The sequence below is a fragment of the Halictus rubicundus genome, chromosome 2 (assembly GCF_050948215.1).
Source record: "Halictus rubicundus isolate RS-2024b chromosome 2, iyHalRubi1_principal, whole genome shotgun sequence".
NCBI classification, from domain to species: domain Eukaryota; kingdom Metazoa; phylum Arthropoda; class Insecta; order Hymenoptera; family Halictidae; genus Halictus; species Halictus rubicundus.
The window spans coordinates 19601244-19620029 of NC_135150.1; the positions used below are offsets into that span (position 1 = coordinate 19601244).

General features: G+C 39.4%; 2 protein-coding genes across 3 annotated transcripts; both read right to left on the minus strand.

The window, feature by feature from the left end:
* Window positions 1-8: 8 nt before the first annotated feature.
* On the minus strand, window positions 9-3193 carry LOC143362738 (dynein axonemal assembly factor 4). The gene is made up of 7 exons (XM_076803152.1): window positions 3015-3193; window positions 2714-2951; window positions 2441-2639; window positions 1820-2312; window positions 1632-1732; window positions 1231-1384; window positions 9-384 (listed from the first exon to the last, which is right to left on the minus strand). Exons 1-7 carry the CDS (start codon window positions 3135-3137, stop codon window positions 178-180), a joined length of 1515 nt encoding a protein of 504 aa, XP_076659267.1. The 5' UTR covers window positions 3138-3193; the 3' UTR covers window positions 9-177.
* Window positions 3194-3329: 136 nt separating this feature from the next.
* Spn (protein phosphatase 1 regulatory subunit spinophilin) lies at window positions 3330-18703 on the minus strand. 2 transcript variants are annotated; one of them, XM_076805791.1, is made up of 19 exons: window positions 18287-18703; window positions 16599-16703; window positions 16231-16503; window positions 14573-16146; window positions 12312-13596; window positions 12015-12035; window positions 11689-11913; window positions 11320-11506; window positions 10838-11104; window positions 10398-10759; window positions 9660-9912; window positions 9004-9057; window positions 8536-8841; window positions 7548-7934; window positions 7202-7463; window positions 6646-6858; window positions 6434-6574; window positions 6127-6233; window positions 3330-6043 (listed from the first exon to the last, which is right to left on the minus strand). In XM_076805791.1, exons 3-19 carry the CDS (start codon window positions 16491-16493, stop codon window positions 5792-5794), a joined length of 6159 nt encoding a protein of 2052 aa, XP_076661906.1. In that variant the 5' UTR covers window positions 16494-16503; window positions 16599-16703; window positions 18287-18703; the 3' UTR covers window positions 3330-5791. The 2 variants fall into 2 exon arrangements, with proteins under 2 accessions (XP_076661906.1, XP_076661907.1); XM_076805792.1 differs by lacking the exons at window positions 14573-16146; window positions 16231-16503; window positions 16599-16703; window positions 18287-18703 and adding an exon at window positions 13677-14507.
* Window positions 18704-18786: the final 83 nt, after the last annotated feature.

The following is an 18786-nucleotide window of genomic DNA, read 5'->3' on the forward strand; positions in this document are numbered from 1 at the left end:
AAGAGTGTCGATGCTGTGCCGTTAACTGGACGTGCTTCTATTAAAATAAATCTAAATAATGTGAACATTTCGATGACGTGCTGCTAAGTGGACGCAGTTCTATTAAAATGAATATAAATGTGAGTATGTCGATGCTGGTTGTTGCGTGGGCGTTGCGCTGTTCAATGGGCAGCGACCTTAATCCTTCAGGTCGAAATACTGTTTCGCAGCCAGCACGTCGCGTTTTATGCTCTCGTTGTCCGGTGCCAATTCCCGGGCAGCCTCCAGCTCGGGAATGCCGTGCTGAGGCGAGGACAATTTACAAAGTGCCGCGCCTCGTCGAGCGTGACACCTGGCTCGAGACTCTCGATTGCTCTCGCATTTCGGCTCCATTAGTTCCAGTGCCTGCGAACGGGAAATGCGACGGTGAACGAGTTCGCCGAACGGGAGCAACCAGTGCACTTAAATTAATTAACCCTTGGACGGCGGTGCCACAATCCCCTTTGACCCAGACCGACGAAATCGTCTAAGTTTCTACCAATTAATTATTCTATTCCATTAGCAGCAGCTACTCCATATGTTTAATCCTTTGAGAACGAATGTCGACATCAGACATAAGTAGACTGCGGATTTGATGCATTTTTAACAAAAATGAGTTGGTGCAACTTAAAGCAATAAAGAGATTTTGAAGATTTAAAAATGTCGACGTACCATTTTCAATTTTCTGAGTTTATTAACCCTTAACGGACCAATGTCGCCATATAAGCGGCATGGTACTTTTACTTACTAGGTCCAATGCCGCGTATATGGCGGTAAAAATAAAAAAAAAATATAAATAAATATATATAAAATAAAATATAAATATTTTCCTTTCTATACATGATATAAAAATGTTGAGTCCACAGTTTCTCTTCTTATGAAAAATAGCTGGGACCTGGTGGGAAGTAAACTTGAAATACTTCCGGACCGTTAAGGGTTAAAGAAAGAAAGGAGCTTCTAAATGACTAGAGTGTCTTGTGTTTCATGCAGACAATTTTTGTTTTCCACAAAGATCCGCAGTCTAGATATAAGGCATTGATACATAATCTAGTTTTCTGAGGAAGACAGTCTTAGTAATTTAAAACTTCTTGTCCGCAAAGGATTAAAGAAATTAAGTATCGACAAAACTGTAGTCGTCCGAAAGGTCCGCTCTCCGAGGGTTAAAGAGTATGTTCATCGTTTTCTGGCGATGAAGTTTTACTGATCCTTTACTTTTGAACAGTCCTCTATGCATCTGCAATAATTCCCCAACGCATAATGAGCCGCCGACCGGTTTACGTACAGCGACGCTAACTTATCGCTAATCTTGATGCCATATGTGTAAGCACTAATTGCTGCCAAGTGGTTTCCGATTTTGAAGAACTCGCTGAAACAAAACGTGATCGATTAGTCAATTTATGTAGGCCAGCTTCGAGGAATTATATAACACCTTATCGGCGGATGATGCGTTAGTCAATTAAGTAATACTCTATCGCTGCAAAGTAATCATTTTTAATCATTACGGCAAATATTATCTGTAGAAATAGTCCCAATCGCGTCGATTTAAATTAAGCTTAGCGTTATAATCCAGTGTAACACCCATAATCTCAGACAAAAGCTCGTTCCACACATACTCTCCTTTATTCTTCAACCACAGTGGATCCCGTTCTTCCGGTCGCAGGTCCGCAGAGTCGAATCCTATCTTTCGTCTCGCCTCCGCTTGCTTTGCCAGCCACTAAAATTAACAGTATTTGTATAAAAATGCTCCTTACACTGTTACAGGCTACACTGTATACAGGATAACAATTTCAAAAGGGATTACTTCTTGTTCCTCGAGATGGGAGCTTTCTCTAGCGGGAGTAGGGAACTTCCGGTCCGAGAAAGTGACGCTGATGGCACCCTTTTTTCGTGGTAATGGCACCGACTTCGATGGCTCGTCGAATATGCTGTTCCTTTTTACAAGCTTGCCGTTTATCGCAGCTTGCACAGACTCCCATCCGGGCCTCGAATTTTTCTTCTTCGACAATATTACTGATTTAGATTTATCATTCTCGTCAGAGTCTTCTGAGCTACTAGAGTCATCCGTAGTTTCCTCTTTATTCTTCTGTTTGATGTTTTCATTTTCCTCTTTTAGTTCAACGATCTTTCCATCGTCGACGTTCTTATTCTCGTTCGAATTACTCGGCGCTTTTTCCGGTTCCGGTACTTCGTCTTCAATTACTTCTGTGATTGTAGCGGTGCCCAATACTTCGTCGTCGGTCAGTGCTCGAGATTTTAATCTGTTGCTGTCGTCTTTGAACCACTTCAACGGAGGCCTTTCGGTAAATCGATGTTAGAGGACTATTATCACGATAAACGACTATTAACACTTTATCTACTGGTAGTTACTGGAAATACACGCCGGTAGATAATATGTGAAAAGTTAAATTTTGTATGTAATTACTTGTAAGCCTTCCTGTTCTCCTGCACTGCGCCCTCAACTTCCGGTAAAAACGGTACCTCAGCCTTCGACCGCCAATCTTCGAGTTCCAACATGGCTTCCTTCCGATGAGCATTTCTTATCGCGTCGATTTTATTCAACGTAGCTGTGTTAATGTTGATTTGTTCTTTGACTGCCTCTCTTTGTAAATGCTGACGCTTTTCTGAAGAAGATTGTGGTTTATAAATACAGTATGACTTAACATTTGAGTAGATACTAACACAACCTTGTAGCTACCCTTTCTAATTTTCTCCAGTTCTTCGGCCTTCTCTCGAGCACGCTCCAAAGCTTGGTTCCGATATGTTCTTTTAGTATCTTTGTCTATATTTTCTATTTCGAGAGTAGGCCATTCTACACCAACTTTCGTTTTCTGTAACGAGATGATCGCTTCTTGGTCTGTAATGATGCAGTTGCTTTCCCTTTCGTTAATCTCGGTCCACAGAAACAATTCCAATATAAAGGGCGGAAAGCTAACCTGTTTATACATGTACCTATGCTATTTTATTTTATACATTAATAAATTACACGGTATCGATACCTTCAAGTAATTATCAACCACGAACAAGTCCACATTCTTCGGATTACCCCTCAACGGTACATTTAAAATTACGAATTCTAACGTCTGTCTCCAAGTATAATTTTTGATAACTATAGCTGGCATTGTCGTCTTGATTAATAGAATAAATTCGAGAATAATTGTCAAGCTTCTTGTTTACACAACTGCCATCGCGGTGTCTAAGAAGCTATTGATCAAACAACTTACAGTATCTGTCGGTAACTTTATGTATGTTAAAAAATATATATTATATTCCAGCGTGTTTGGAAAAAGATACAACGATATACAAGATTATACTATTTACGATCTGTATTTCAGACACATGTATACTTTACATTACAATTTCATCTTAATTCGTAAATATATATTAGGTAAAAAATCAACAGGCTATGAATATACTGTATGAATTACTTTTAATTAAAACGTTTAAGAGTATTTGTTGACAATACTTTTTCATAGACAATATTAAAAAGCTGCTGTTCACGCAACTCCCACATTCCGTCTTTATGCATGGAACCATGAATTTTCCCTCTCTCCTGAGCAATAATTTAAAATGATCGTCAAAAAACGTATGAAAGAACATTCAGATGCTATGTAGCTCCACAGAGATGTATAGGTTTTGGTTCTTGGGCTAGACTATTACTTTTGGACACAGTGTTTATATTTCATCGTTAAGTCGCATTATCTAAGCCATTCGTTGAAAATCAACTACGAACTTATTGTAAATCAGTCGGTTTTTATCAAATGTCTGCTCCTAGAAAAATTGCAATACTATATATTCATAAACGAATTGCAGGACGTTCTGATCCCGAAGGATATATTCTCGTTTCACTCGTCGAACATACGCGCGTTTCCAAAAAACGAATTTTTTTGATTACCCTGAGACGCAAAATTGTTTTACTTTTTTGATGAAAGTTTTCTATTTTTTCTCACTCTTTCTCGTTTTTTTTTGTTCAGTTCCTACATTTCGTTGTACGTAACAACAGAAACAACAAGTATTAATTGTTTTTTTTTTCAATATATCGTGATATACGAAGTACCGTTAAAAAATGGAGGACCTTTGATAAACGCTTAAGTTAGGAAATGAAAAACTATTTTCTATAAAGATATTATGACACTATAGTTATGCCTCTTACACGCCTTACGACATACTCAGTTTTTTTCGTAGATTACAATATTATTGATCGTTCCATTGTATGTGTATGTGTGTGGGTGCGCGTACGCGCGCGCGTGTGTCTGTGTACTATATACAGTGTGTATCAATGCGAAATACTTTGTTCCTGCGATGGTTTCGCGTGAAGGAAACTCAATTTCTTTGAGAGAACGTTACCACGCTTGAAACGGTACAAAGAGAAGACAAAGTAGTTGACATTGTACAATACCTTTAACATTATCATAAATAAGTATACGTACAATAAGGTACGCTCGTCCTACATAATGTCCAAGCGAGTCCCGCGATTATTACTTCCAGAATGAATATTCAGTTATGTGTTTTCTCGTTTGGTTACAGGTTTTTGTATCAACATACATTATATATCCACGCATATATAGGGACTTCGCTCGAAGCATCGAAGTTTCCGTAGTACATTATACCTTTAGTCGTGTGTTAATCAAGATAAAAACTACAATGTCGCATGGAATGTCTAAAGTATACAAAAAGAACGCTAAACAAGTTCGTCATCACATAAGTTAAAAATTATCGTCGCAATAAAATCGACGTTGTGCGGATATCTCTAGTACTTCGTTCGCGCAGTACAAATTTTTCGCAAGTGTTAAAAGTAGAACGAATGTCTAATACAAATATTAAAAACGGTGGCAACGTGATCTCGCTAATACTTAATTCGGATATCGATTTGAAACGAAAGAAATGCAATCAACTCACCGAACATTTTGAAACGTATCGGTCGAACAAATTTATCGATGGAATAAATACAGATGAATAGATTACTTTGTAAGTCGATCAAATCTACAAATGGGAGATTTTATAACACATGTCTTATTGACAAATTACAAATTCGTTGATAGTTCAATGATGTACATAGTAAATTCATTTTTTTCCCCGCGGAATAGATATATTAGAATTCTAGCTCGCTATCGTTCTTGTGAAATAGATTACGAAAGACCGTTACTGCACAATCAAATCGATAGTAATAATAAATACAGAAATAACATACATATATTCTAATAACGTGAAACTTGTATCGCTACGTAAAATATACTTACAATTATTTAAAAACAAAAAAAAAAAAGAAAAAGAAACTCTGGACAATCGAAGGTTTATTACAATTTACCTAAATGGCTTGAATTTTTTTTTACATACATATCACATGTATATGTCTGGCATTGTAAAGCATGCGTACCAACAATACATGCTCTTCTCTCCACGAGTCGTATTCGTTGTTGCTTCATAAATAATAATTAATACAAATACTACAAAACGAATGAAGCAACACGAATACAAAAAGACATATAATATTTATATAAATAAATGCAAAAATTAATGACGAAGATTTAATAGTCGTGTATAAATAATGAAAGTTTAAGACTTCGGATAGCTAGGAATCCGAACAAGTGTATTCACTCCATTGCGACCGCTTAGCCGCGCTAAAGAATTAAATACAAGACGGAAGAATCGAGAATACATACACTACGAACATCATTGGAATATCGTACAGAAGATTTCCATATGTCACCGTACGACCTTTCGTGCAATACTATTGCATTTCAGATGGGCATAAGTACATAATTATACGCACAAACTATTTTTTTCTGGCAGCCTTCTCTGCTTTTCGTCGCATCCGTTCAATCTCTTTCCTCTCCTTGCGCTCGCGGTCAGCCTGTGCCCTGAGTTCCTTCAATTTTCGTTTCAGGTGAGACTTCTCCTCTCCGTAAATACCGAAAGCCTTCAAATCGCGAGACTCTAATCGTAGGAGGTTCCCGCCGTTGATACCAGTTTCTAGGAAACGCGGTGCGTATCGCTCCAAACCAATTCCAGTCAACCATTGACACACCTAAACATCGCGTTTCAAGTTACAGATCATTGTGAGACGATCGTTTATAAAAGCAAGGCTTCTTAAGCGGATGCGACACTTACTTGTTCCTTAGACCAATCGGTAACTGGGGCATTTTGCCAAAAGTGAGATTTCTTGTCACCTAAACCAAAGTCGCTTGGATGAGGAGGCAACCAAACTTCACTCGCATCTAGATTTGCAACGCCATTCGTACAAGCAAGGCATTGAATTATAACGCACGAAAATACATCGACAACAGGGTGTTCGGCAACAATTGGGAGAATATTTTATACGATTCGCGAACAGTAGCATAAATAAGTATGTATACTGAACACCCTGTATATGGATCAAAATTTGTTTAGCGTTTGAATCATGATATATTTCTAGTACCTGTTTTGGATGGACTAGGATCAACGGCAGGCGGGCTCACTGACCCGCCAGAAGACAAACTGGAAGGTGAACTACCTGGATGATGCCAAGGCGTTCCACCACTTCCGGTAGCATTCGATGAGGGAACAGTAACCTTCTTCACTGTAGAGATAAAAGATTGATCAGAGAGGGAATCCTCCAGCATCTACTCGTTCACTGTAAAATATATCTACCTCTTTGATTGGCTTCGTTTACAGCCTGTCTTATTTCTTCCACTAAGTGATGGGTGACCAAAGTCGGATCATTATTGTGCGGATTATTTAAATCACTGAAGTCTCCGGAACTCTCCCTTGAAGAAGACATGTCGTTTCCACCGAGCCGTCTTTCCCTTTCCGCGAGGACCTGTTTCAATTGTTCTGCTAAGGAAGCCGGCGGTCCAGTTAAATCTACGTATAATTAACAATCATTTCATACTCGAGCTTTTAGGCAGGGGTCATACTAGCGTTGACACGACGGATGTGAATTTTGACGCACGTTATTAGCTGTAGTCATACGAGCGTTGGCTTTGTCCTGCATAATACGTATCCACATGAACAAGAGGGATGACATAGAACAGCCTATTTTCGTTTATAGTTTATTAAAAATACGACCGTTGACGTACATTGCCCGCGCGACCGACCCTACATGAAGCAATGTAACACTACAACGCAGTTACAACATCCGCCATTTCGACGCTCGTGCGACCCCGGCCTTATACAAATTGTATGAACATAAAGAAAAAGAAAGTACTTTTCTGGGACTGCGGCCAACTTTGCTCCGTCATAGCTCGGACTTGCGAGCTAATAGTGCTGTGCTGTCGAATCGCCGTGGGATGCGTGGGTTCCATATGCTTACTCTTCAGCGAACTAATCGAAGAACTACTGGAATAGGAACTCAAGTTTGATTGCTTCGACGTCAAGTCGTTTGGCGACCTGCTACTAGTGTCTTGAGAAAGAAGCTTGGAAGAAGAATCCTCGTCGGTATTGTCTCCCGATTCGTCCAAACCGTAATCCTGAAGAATCGATTCGATTAAGCAAGTGATTAAGCCAATTACCATCCTTTTCTTCGACAGACATTATAAATCACATGTACGTACAGAACTGCTATTACTAAGGCCACCGGATCGTTTAGGAAGTTGCCGGTTCGCTAAACCTCCTCTGCTAGCTAGTTCGGCCTTACTTTTTCCTGCAGAGTTGTCGAGAAGTCGATGGGCAGGTACGGCTCTATCCAGTTCCTCTTTGACTGGCAATGGGAGTGGCAATTTTCTCTCCACCGTTGCTGTCTTGTCTCCGTCGTCGGGACTGCTAAGGTCCGATGTCTCTGTGTCCGAGAGCTGACAACTGGTGGACGATGGTGGCGGCGGTAATTGCCGTCGTGATAATTGCGGTGTCACTATTCTAGCCGTCGTACCATCGTAAGGCAATCTCACTGGCAACCCGAATCTTCTCTGAGTCTCGGTTAATTCCACTTCCAATGTGATTACCTGAAATCGATTCATTTGTTGTAGGTCCATTCGCAAAATGCAATTTATTATTAGGTTGTTGTGTAAGAAATATCCGATTTCAGAATGTATCATGCGATGTTTGCTCAAAATATATCGGTTAATCAAATATTCGTCGATGATAAAGAATACAAAACGGAGATGACAATCTTGTAAATGAAGAACGTGGACGACCAAAAAATTCAATTCGTATCGTTATACGATAAAAACTCTTGTGATTCATTCACAGAATATGGTAATTAGTAGATTGCGGATTTTATGCATTTATGGCAAACATGTAAAATGCGAAACATAATGAATAAGTGAAATGCGAAACTAGAAATACATTAGAAGGATTTATGAAGGTGTCATGTTATTTTCGACATATTAAACTTGATAAAAGAAGAAGTGTATTATCAATTCATTTTTGCTTCTTACAATAGACTTGGACAATTTTTATTTTGCATAAAGATCCGCAGCCTGGTGATTAGAATGATACTTATTATGATCCATCAGTTTATTCAGAAGTGAATTATGCTTGTTTAACATCGCTGTTAGAAATCGGACATTTCATATGCAACAATAATAATAATTGTTGGTGTACCCTATCCTTCAAACTCTTCACAAGAGCATTGTACTCCGTATCTTTCTCCTGTAGCAGTTGTTGATAGAATTCGTCTCGAGCTGCAATGTCCGCACGCAGCTCGCGTGCTGCTCTTCTTGCTCGCGCATACTTCTGTTGCAAAGCAGCATTCTGTGCTGTTGCCTGAGCCAGCATTTCCCGTGCTGTCGCCAAGTCCTGTCTGGCAGTGCCTAAGGCTCTTTCTGATTCGTGGAGTCGCAAGCCGGACTCGCGTAATTTTGCTGCATACTCCTCGCTACCTGCCCCACTATTTTCCAAATCTACAAGCTATAAATGAAAAGCGTACAATGAGATTGATCCTAGCGTAATACCAACGCGATTCAATATGGTATATGAACGTTATGGGAAGCGTATGCGTGATTTCATGGATAGAAGCGTGCGATGTACGAACACATAAAATAGCTTTTGCGAAAAATCTGGTGTGTTTACCTTAGCTTTCAGCTTTTCGACCTCTCCGTCTGCTAATGCTAGTTTATACTGACTCTGCAAGCAGCGAACAACGAACACAGTGCATAAGCAAAACCAAAAATATATTTACTCCTATGAACTCCTATGAAGGTGTGCTGAGATGTGTACACAAAATAGCGGTATAACATAATACTCGCGTATATACATTTATGTACAATATTCTATAGTGCATAATTCTTTCACTGTTTACAGTATAGTAATACGTAACCGTAAAAAATGTATGTATGAAACACTAGATGTACTTCGTGCAGTAATAAAACAATGCAAAAGTGCGCTATACAGACTATCAAAAATCTAATTGAAAATAACACACGTTTTCTGACACTACGAGAGACGCTACTTCCTGATAAATAATGAGACCACGTTATGTATTTCTCATTAATTATACATTTGAAGAAAATAAATAAAAAATATGGCAGTCAAAATCTTCAATTGTCGTTGCCGGAAAATTTTTAAACCTTGTCAGTTTATTAAATGAAAGCTGAATGATCACACAGAGTGGCGCGAAAAGGGTTTAAAAGTTTTCCGGCGACCTGGTGATATGCACATCATAGTCTATCTATACCACACGCTCCTTATCATCGTTCTGGTTGGGAGAGAGAAAGAGAGTAAGTTACCTCTTGTAAAAGTAGTCTCAGACTGTCAACGTCGCTTTGTGTGGTAGGCATGTGCGGCGGCATCGATGAACTAATGATAGGAGATCTACTGCGACCGGAAGCGGACAAATAATTTTCGATGGGACTATGGGGAGGCTCCCCCTCGGAACACGACGACATCGCTGGAGATCCTGGTATCGCACCCATGCCTCCGACACACATCTCCTCGGCAGATCGTTGACCATCGGGCGAGGCGTCCGAGAAATTCAATTTTCTATAGCAAGAACAGAGGCGATCGTGTTGAAACACTTTACACCTATACGGCAACAGATTTATAAATAATTTATAGGACACACAAGGGAACACATTCGTGTTACACCAGCAACGTTGATTAGACATGAATAGACTGCGAATTTCATGCATTTATAGCAAAAATAGGAGGATGTAATTTACTACAGTAGAAACATTAAATGAACTTGAGAATATGAACACATTGTTCACAACTTAATAAAACTACAGAAGAGAGAAATAGACTTCTATTTGGTTCCCGGGTGTTGCGTTACTGCAAACAATTTTTATTTTGCATAAAGATACGAAGCGTGAATGTATTCTCTTGTTTTCCCTCAGTACCCCAAGAGACTTCGTGTCATCATTGAGGTGGCCGTAAGTTGTCGTCATAGACATTGGCGAGCAAGGATAAACCATCATTGGGAAATTACGTTAAAAAGAGATCGTGTAGAGGTGGTGTCGAATCAATACCTAGCGGAGTTAGCTTGTTGCTGTTGCTCCCTTTCCTTATCCGCCTGAAGACTCTGTTGTATTAGCATAGCTACTTCAGAATTTGGGTCGCGTTCTCTGCCGATCACAAAACGCACAAGACCTGAAGTATTTCGAAGTACACTGGCCGCATAAGCTTGTGTAACCCCGACTAAAGATTTTCCATCCACTTCAACAATTTGATCGTTTACTTGTATTCTGCCTTCTCGCGCGGCTGCCCCCTTCTCGGTGATGGTTTTCACGAATATACCTAACTTCTCGAGGCCCGCGTCCGCGCCGACACCCATCCCGATAATACTTAAACCGAGACCCTCCGGCCCTTTCATCAGCTCCACCGGAAATACCTGAAAATAGATTTATTCATTATCGCGGAATGAATATTTAACAAAATCGTATGTACAACATTTATATCGTATAATCACCTCCATCTTCTCCACCCGTTTCTCGAGTTCATACTCGGCGCTCGCAGCAACGGGATCCACGTCTTCATTGTGACGATCGTACTCGTTCACCGAATGAGTGGAATAAACTCTCATTGGCCCCGTGTCGAACGTAACTTTTTTATTCATTTTCCTGATTGGACTAGTCGCCGAGTAATCATCTTTTTCTTCGTCCGATTCCGGTATCCCTGCAACCTCCATCCAAAAATGGCCGTCCTCGAAATAGTGCACTCCATTCTCCACCAACACCTGAATAGATATTAACACGTTCATTATATCTATTACACTTTCACTGTTAACAGATTGCGGAGCTTTATGCATTAATAGGGCCCGTGTTTCTTTTATTCTAACTGTGAGAAACCCGCTGATTATCTAAAGGAATTTTTCCTTGATTTCTGAGCAGTCTACAAGAAGAAGAAGAACTTGCATAAAATTCCGCAGTCTAATTACTACCATGATCTTACAATTTTGCCTGGCATGGGGGGCATGTACTCATCCTGATGCTCAGTCTCTGTATCGTCATTAGTCTCGTGAGTATCGTTCAAGCTGCTAACTGATCCAAGAAGACCACTTTCGCTTCCGGTTACAGAACCCACTTGACTCTCCGTTAACGAGTCTATGGTTAAATCGCTACGTGATCTATGGGATAAACTAAAAACGACAGAGATATCAATTGGTTGTTGATAAACAATTCTCTGTTTTGCATATATGTATATCGACGGTGAACCGGCTCGTTTCGCGTTTAACGAACTAATGGAAATAAGGTCGTAGCGCAAGCCGCAAAATATTGATATAAAGTGAAAATAAAAACATAAAAGACCAAACTGATTCACCTATAATCATTAGTGGTGCTATTAATAAGACTGGTATCTGGAGCAGACAAGACATCGGAGAGCCAATCTGGGGTATTATCTTGATCCTCCCTCTCCCTTTCTTTATCCAGCTCTTTGTTCTTATCGATAGAATTTCCATCGTTTACAGCCTCAGCACTCACGGTGGGAGACAACAGTCTTGCTATTTCTTGTGCTTCCTCATCCGACAATAAAGCTGATCCTTGTCTAATTGATTGATTCATATGATTGATCTTGCTGTCTCATACTTTTAATATTATGCTCAGTGAACTGAACAGTTCAGCCGTTAAAAAAAAAGTTTCTCTTACCTTATCTTTTTCTCTAGGATGCTGTGGTCCCAATAGGTAACGAGTTTGTTGGAAATCGCATTGAAATAAACACGAATAGTAGAAAATATTAGAATTCAAATTAAAGAAATCAAAGAGCTAGTAAGCTTATCGCAATTTGCCACCAAAAATGATTTACTATGTAAGAATTATCAATTTTATATAAAAAAACGATTTATATAGAAATAGATAAATCCTATGGAATTTTCAATATAATACAAGAATAAACTGTCTTCTAAAATGATCTGTATTTTATACGTTTATGAGTTACGCACTCACCGAGAGCTCAGTAGGTTTTCTGCTTCGTCGGCAGTCATGGTGTCTGGTGTTACAGAAACTGCTTGGTTCAGATTAGTTTTCGACGGAGTTTCGATCGCGCTCTTCGCAGTAATTTGTTCGTTAACGTGTTGCGTGTCGACCGGTGCATATTCCAAGTTGGTGATGGTCTTGGTATCGCTCGAATCGCTGTCTTCGTGAAGACTGCTTTCCGACGGAACATGTTCAGCAACTTGCTTTTTATCCGCATGCTGTGGAGGTATAACAGCTGGGGATGCGATCGGAGGTGTATTCGTTTGTTGGACCGAATTTACGGAGTTGCTTTCCTGCAGTCGTAATTTAGCTAATTCAGCCTTGAGCTTCTCCTGTTCCCACGTCGTCTGAGGTTGATCCGATTCCTCTGCAGTTTTATTTAAAACCGTGCTTACTGTCTGGGAATTCGATTTGGATGGCGGTGTTGTACTACCTGCTAGCGTTACATATTCCTTTTGGCTGGCAGACTTGGAATTTACTTTTGAGGTATTCACGTGATACACAGCCTCGTCCGATTCTGTCTCTTTGTTAACAGACTTCTCGATTAGATTATCGGTACCGTGGACGTTCGAGATTGACGAGCTTTGACTCGTATTTAAAATGGCTTTGTCCGTCTGATCCTTGTTATCGACCTCTGCGAAACTCGACCGTTTGCCAGACACTTCTTCCTTATTTTTCGCTATCTTCTCCCGCATCGAGATCTTGATTTGATCGTTTTTGGCATTTGACACGGTCTTCTGGCATATTGTCTCGGCGAACGCATGCCTCTCGTTGATGATATTCGACTTTGACTTACTATCTAAGACTACATTTTGATTTACTTCTGTGATCACTGAATTGGTTCGCCCATGATCGTGATTACTATCCTGGGACATCTTATTATGGCAACTTTTAGTCGAATCGGTTTTTATTACCGCGTTCTCCTCTATGCTCGCTTTCGTCTGAGGCTTCACTTCGTTATTCTGCGCAGAAACATCTTGGTTCTGTTGCATTTTCTTTGCATATGGCGAGGGTATTGGTATGTCTTTATGTTCCAGAGCTGGATACTCCTGGTCCGAGCTAATAACCGATGGTGGTCGTTGTCCCAGACCAGCTGCTTGTAGATCGACGCGAACGTGAGAACGTCGAATGACGGTGGTTGTATCCGTTTCGCTGAATCTTGAATTTTTATCTGAAACGTCCTTCTCAGAAATAGTTTCCGTGTAGGACGCGGGCTTCTCTTGATCTTCGGGTTCCAGATCATAGCTGTTTCGACCTTGAAAAATAATATTATAACGTTGATTATACAGCACTCGTAAAAGAACGTAATTGTTTAAAGTGGTCGTTAAAAAGTACCTCGACAATCAATGCAAAGCAGTCGTAGACACATGATATTTGTATCTTTCGTGTATATGATAACGAAAAGTTTTTAAATTAAACTTGTTTAAAAAAGAAAATACACAATAAAAAGTAAACTATAAGATTTTGTTACAACAACTTCACAACTTCAAACGATTCGAAAAATTGAACTGCACAAGCAATATAAACAAACTTTGGTAGAAATGTATCTGGTAAAACGCGTATAATAGCGCACATACTTTGCATAAAAATTTTTATGCTATATCATTACACATTGCTGACACTATCTTTTTCAGGGAACACGTTTTTAAAGAACACATCAGGAAATATCCAATTTTTTCGTAGCTCCACATTCCACAAAACAGATACAGCTCGACGGCAACAATTAATTTTTAACAAATCTGTTTTTTTTGTTGACACTGCTCGGAAAAAATTGATTGGAATTTGAAAAATACTTTTCCGAAGAAAATGCTGCAAAGTACCACCAGACAGAAGCAGAACAGAATACACAGAGATTTCTATAAATAATACTGTTGAAACCGGTAGGAGGAACCGAGATCAAGAAGAGGAGGAAAAAGGGGAAGGAGGGGAGGAGTTTCCTCCTGGGCTTTTACTTTTTAGTATTTTGGCAGACTGCCACAGTAAAATATCAAAATTTAAATACGTTATTAAACAATTATTTTACAGCAATTGAAAAAAAAATTGTCTAAATTCAAGCAACCAATAGCGTATTTACATAAAGTTCGTGTCTTTTGTACATACATATATAAATATTTGTTTCATGTTTTGTGGTATAATTATTGAGTATTCAAACGTGTATAGAATGTATTACGTACGTTTGTTTAGATGTGAATTTAAGTCATGTTACTGAGTATAATTCGCATATACTATACCCGCTTGAATTTTTTCAGACATTTCCTTATCTGCCTTCTCTTCTTTACTATCCTTGGAAGGGGAGCTAGGGGAGCTCATACTAGAAGAAGCGCTATCCGTACCTCCAGATGGTGGTCTTAATTCCGGATCCGGAGATTTCGAAGATTCGATTTTCCTTTCATCCGTCGAATTATCTTTTTTTCTGACCGTATTAATACAGGATCTGGCCCAGTCCGGTCTTGGATCAGGTCTGACAACTTCGTTCTTGCCGTCTGCGTCTAACATCTCTCTCGAATTCTTCAGGTCAGCTGCTTTCTTCAAGATCTCGTCATTTTTAGCTAACCACTCGTTCCTCCATTCGGAAGTCTTCGGAGGCGAACGAATTGAATTTGTAGGATAATTTAAATACTCTGGAGCGTCGAGCAAATCGCCATCTTTCCTTCCCCTGTTCTCGTACGAGATACTAGTCATATTCTCTATCGACATGCTCCGCGTTGGACTAGATATATCAGAATTCCTATCGTATGGAGAAACGTGCGATTTCGATTGGGAGTATATATCAATGCTTGAGCTTGCGTGTGGACTTTTCGAACTGAGATTAGTTTCCGAATTGCTGAACCCCTTCGGATGTTGAGCAGAAGTATTTTTTGATATGTCTGCATTCCGCGAATGCGCTTTGGCCACAGTGTTCTTCTGTACAACCGCGTACTCGGGTATGAACGAGTCTTGCGTTTTCTCTGGCGCAGTAGTGACAGAGTTTTTCGAAATTTCCCGTTGTTCCTGGTTTCTTTGGAAATGCTTGTTTTGTACGTTTGCGTTCTTTTGTACAACCGCGTACTCTGGTATGGTGGGCGAAGTATCAAAATATTTATTTATAGTAGCGTACTCGGGACTACTAGGGATATCCGAAGGAGACACGGCCGCGATGCTCGCCGGCCTTTCTTTCTTCACGTTTGAGGAATTTCTTGTCGGCGGTAGGGGCGGAGGTGGAGATATGGCTGCCGACCTAACAGAACAAAAGCTCGCGGATCTTGTGGCTAGATTGGTTGAAATGTCCGTGGGTCTTTTCACCTCGTTATCAAGGTTCGCGGAATTTTGTGCGTGTCCCGCGGAAATAGCATCGACATTCACCTTGTTCGCGCTCTGGTTCAAAGAGCTCTGAACCACCGATCTATTCGGATCCGAGTTGTATCTGCTCGGTCTGGTTTTCGAGAAATGGCTGGTCCAATTTTTCTGCTTCTCGATCAATTCTTTCGAGTTCAACCGCCTTTCGGGTTTCTCTGGCTTTTCCGGACGTTCGTCCAGACGATTTTCCTTTCCGTAATTTTTATCAAATTTACCAAATCCTGACCGCGACTTGTGTTTGTCTGGCACGTGATCGAATCCGTGGTTGTGGCCATTTTCGAAATGTCTTTCAGCGTTCAAGGCTGGAACGCTTGCACTCCAGTTGCTCAAATGATCCCTGGTTCCTGGAGGCGATGGGGATCGAGGACGAGGCGATCTAGCCGGGGACGTACAGCCTGATCCAGAATTTGCTGAACTAGAACGTGATCTTAAGCCGTGTAGGTTGCTGGGCTTCGCGATTCTGTCGACCCTGTAGAGAATTTATAAGATAGATGAGTAACGCACGATACATTATCTCCCGCGTTTATCGTTCGTTTCGGACGTGTATACTTACTGTTTGTTTGGCTTATTTTCTTCCCCCAGTTTCTCGAAAAGTGCTCTAGCATTGTTGAAACGGGCGACGTGGCTTTCGGTTCTAACAACTGTGACTTGAGTAGGAGATTCTTTCAGAGGCACAGCCGGTTCCTTGAAACCATCGGTCAGAATATTATTGGATCTATGGTTTAAATTGTCCAGTTGTGGTTTCGACTGAAAGATGTTTGCGATGGCTGACACTTTTGAACCACCAACTCGTTTCTTTTCCTCCACTGTTGCCATGGCTTCTCTTCTTTTGCATGAAAAGAAAAAACCAAAAAATAAAAACACAAATTCAATTCTATTTAATTTTATAAAAGAAAATACGATTAAAAAATGTATTAATACCTGGACCTGACTTATATAAAAGTAATGCGGATTTTAAAGCCTGATATGCTTCAGCCCATTGTCATTCATGTGTTTTTTATGTTAAACATTTTTTTTTTTGATGATCTGAAAAAAAGAAAATAAAATAGAAAATGAATTGCTAGAAATTAACTGTAATGTTACTAAATTATCTTGCATTTGTGTGTCTATTGTGCAAGATCATTAAACATGTATGCAGGTCATTGATCTGATAGGCACTTGTAATACTTCTTTGAAATAGTGAGCATATTCTTTAATAGCATTAGTAAAGCATTTTATTAAGAGATTGCATTAGGTATATCTGTCTCTGATTGTCTGGAATGATTTAAGTTAGACTTAAATGGAGGGCATAGTATACAGAGGTGGGGTCTTGTCTGGGCTTCACCCTCCTCCCATTGCCATAGCACACCATGCTCCTGCAATCAATACTTGAATCCTTTCTCTGTAGTTGAAGTATGAAAAGTGGAAGCATACACATGTTATGAGCTCATATTATGTGCCTTGTATATAATATGTAAGCCTTTGTAATAATAGACTAAAGTAAACTGTACCTTAAAATAAATAATGAAGCCATTACAGCTAACTTTCACTTGTTATTTTTTCTACTACAGTTTGAATGTGCCACCAAAAATGCGCGAAATTTTGCATAAACCAGATAAAACGATATATTTCGGTAAAAATATTTTTAAAAATTGTTCATTAATGTAATCTTATTAAGAAGGTGTCTTGTTAATATATAATTGTTTAAAATAATTAAAATTTTTCATCAGACTGATTATATTAAATATCTCGGATTAAAAATGGAACAATTTTATAATTAACAACATACACCTTGTAATAAATAGAGCTTTATACTTAGTATTAAAGGAGATGTAGGGTATGTAGAGTAGCCATGCACACCTTTCATAAACATGCTTCTTTAAAAGTGTATTAACATGCTGACACAGTCATATCTTTTGAGTAACATGTATTATCCGCATGACACATTCATAAGGCAACAATTTGATGATAAGATAATAGTGATACTTAGATATCCGAATAATTTAATTAGATTTCGAATACTAAAATTTTTAAACACTTCTCATTTTGTTCAAAACGTACGAATACCGGGTGTAAATAATAATTTGATTTCTAGATTTTCTTGTTAATCGGTATATAATGTTTAAAGACCACTTCTCGTCCGTGAGAACCGATAAAAATCACGTATTTCCGTTTCGAACGAAAAAGTCCCCATATTGTCGCGTATTCGTTTTACGATATTTACTTTGACAATACGTCTATCTTGTGTCCGAACGATAAATAGTAGCAGATAAATCTCGTTACAGACGACATTTGCTCGAGCAAATGTGTCAGTAAATTACCATTGAACAGCATGCATATACATAAAATATATAAATAAAATTGCATAATAATAAAACCCTACGTTTATTATCAATGATTCATAATGTTTACAAAAATTCAAGTAAACGTACGTAACATTTCGCCATTATAAAGGTGCTGACCAGCGGGTTCGAAGAAAATTTCGGATAATACTTAGCATCAAAGGAATTCTTGTTCGACATGTACTTTCATAATCGACGTACGATCCGCAATGATAACAACGCACACGATCGAGCGAAATTGCTTTTAAACGAAATATGTCAAATTGTTTATAGGATTCGCAAACTAACCAGAGGTGTCACCATGTGCACGAAACCATTTTCCGTTTTGCAAGATGTATTTTCGAGGCTTTCGCGTGTCCGTTGCTCGCGACAGCTCGATTTTCTTTTCGCACGAAAGGAGCACAATCGAAAAACTCCTCTCCTTGCAGAATATTGAATGAATATAATAGGACTTTCGCACTTGTCTCTGTCAAGATCGCTTATATTCGTGACAGACGCTCGTTACCGCGAATTTTTTCACACTTTCGTCCTAGAATAGTATTCCGCACAGTAATCTCGGACGCGTGAACCGGTATCGCTTTTGATTCTAGTTTTCTAAACAACCACTACTTATTTCCAAGTTAATCGCGATACGATTTTACATCGCGAAACACTTTCACAACCGGCTGTGATCTGCCCGTGTCAACAACCCGTGAAAAATGGTCCAAGATGGTCGTCGTTCCTTTTTAAAGATGGCGGCCCTTGCATGCTGCTAGGGATTTTCGTTCCGAAAAATTTTGAATGAAAAA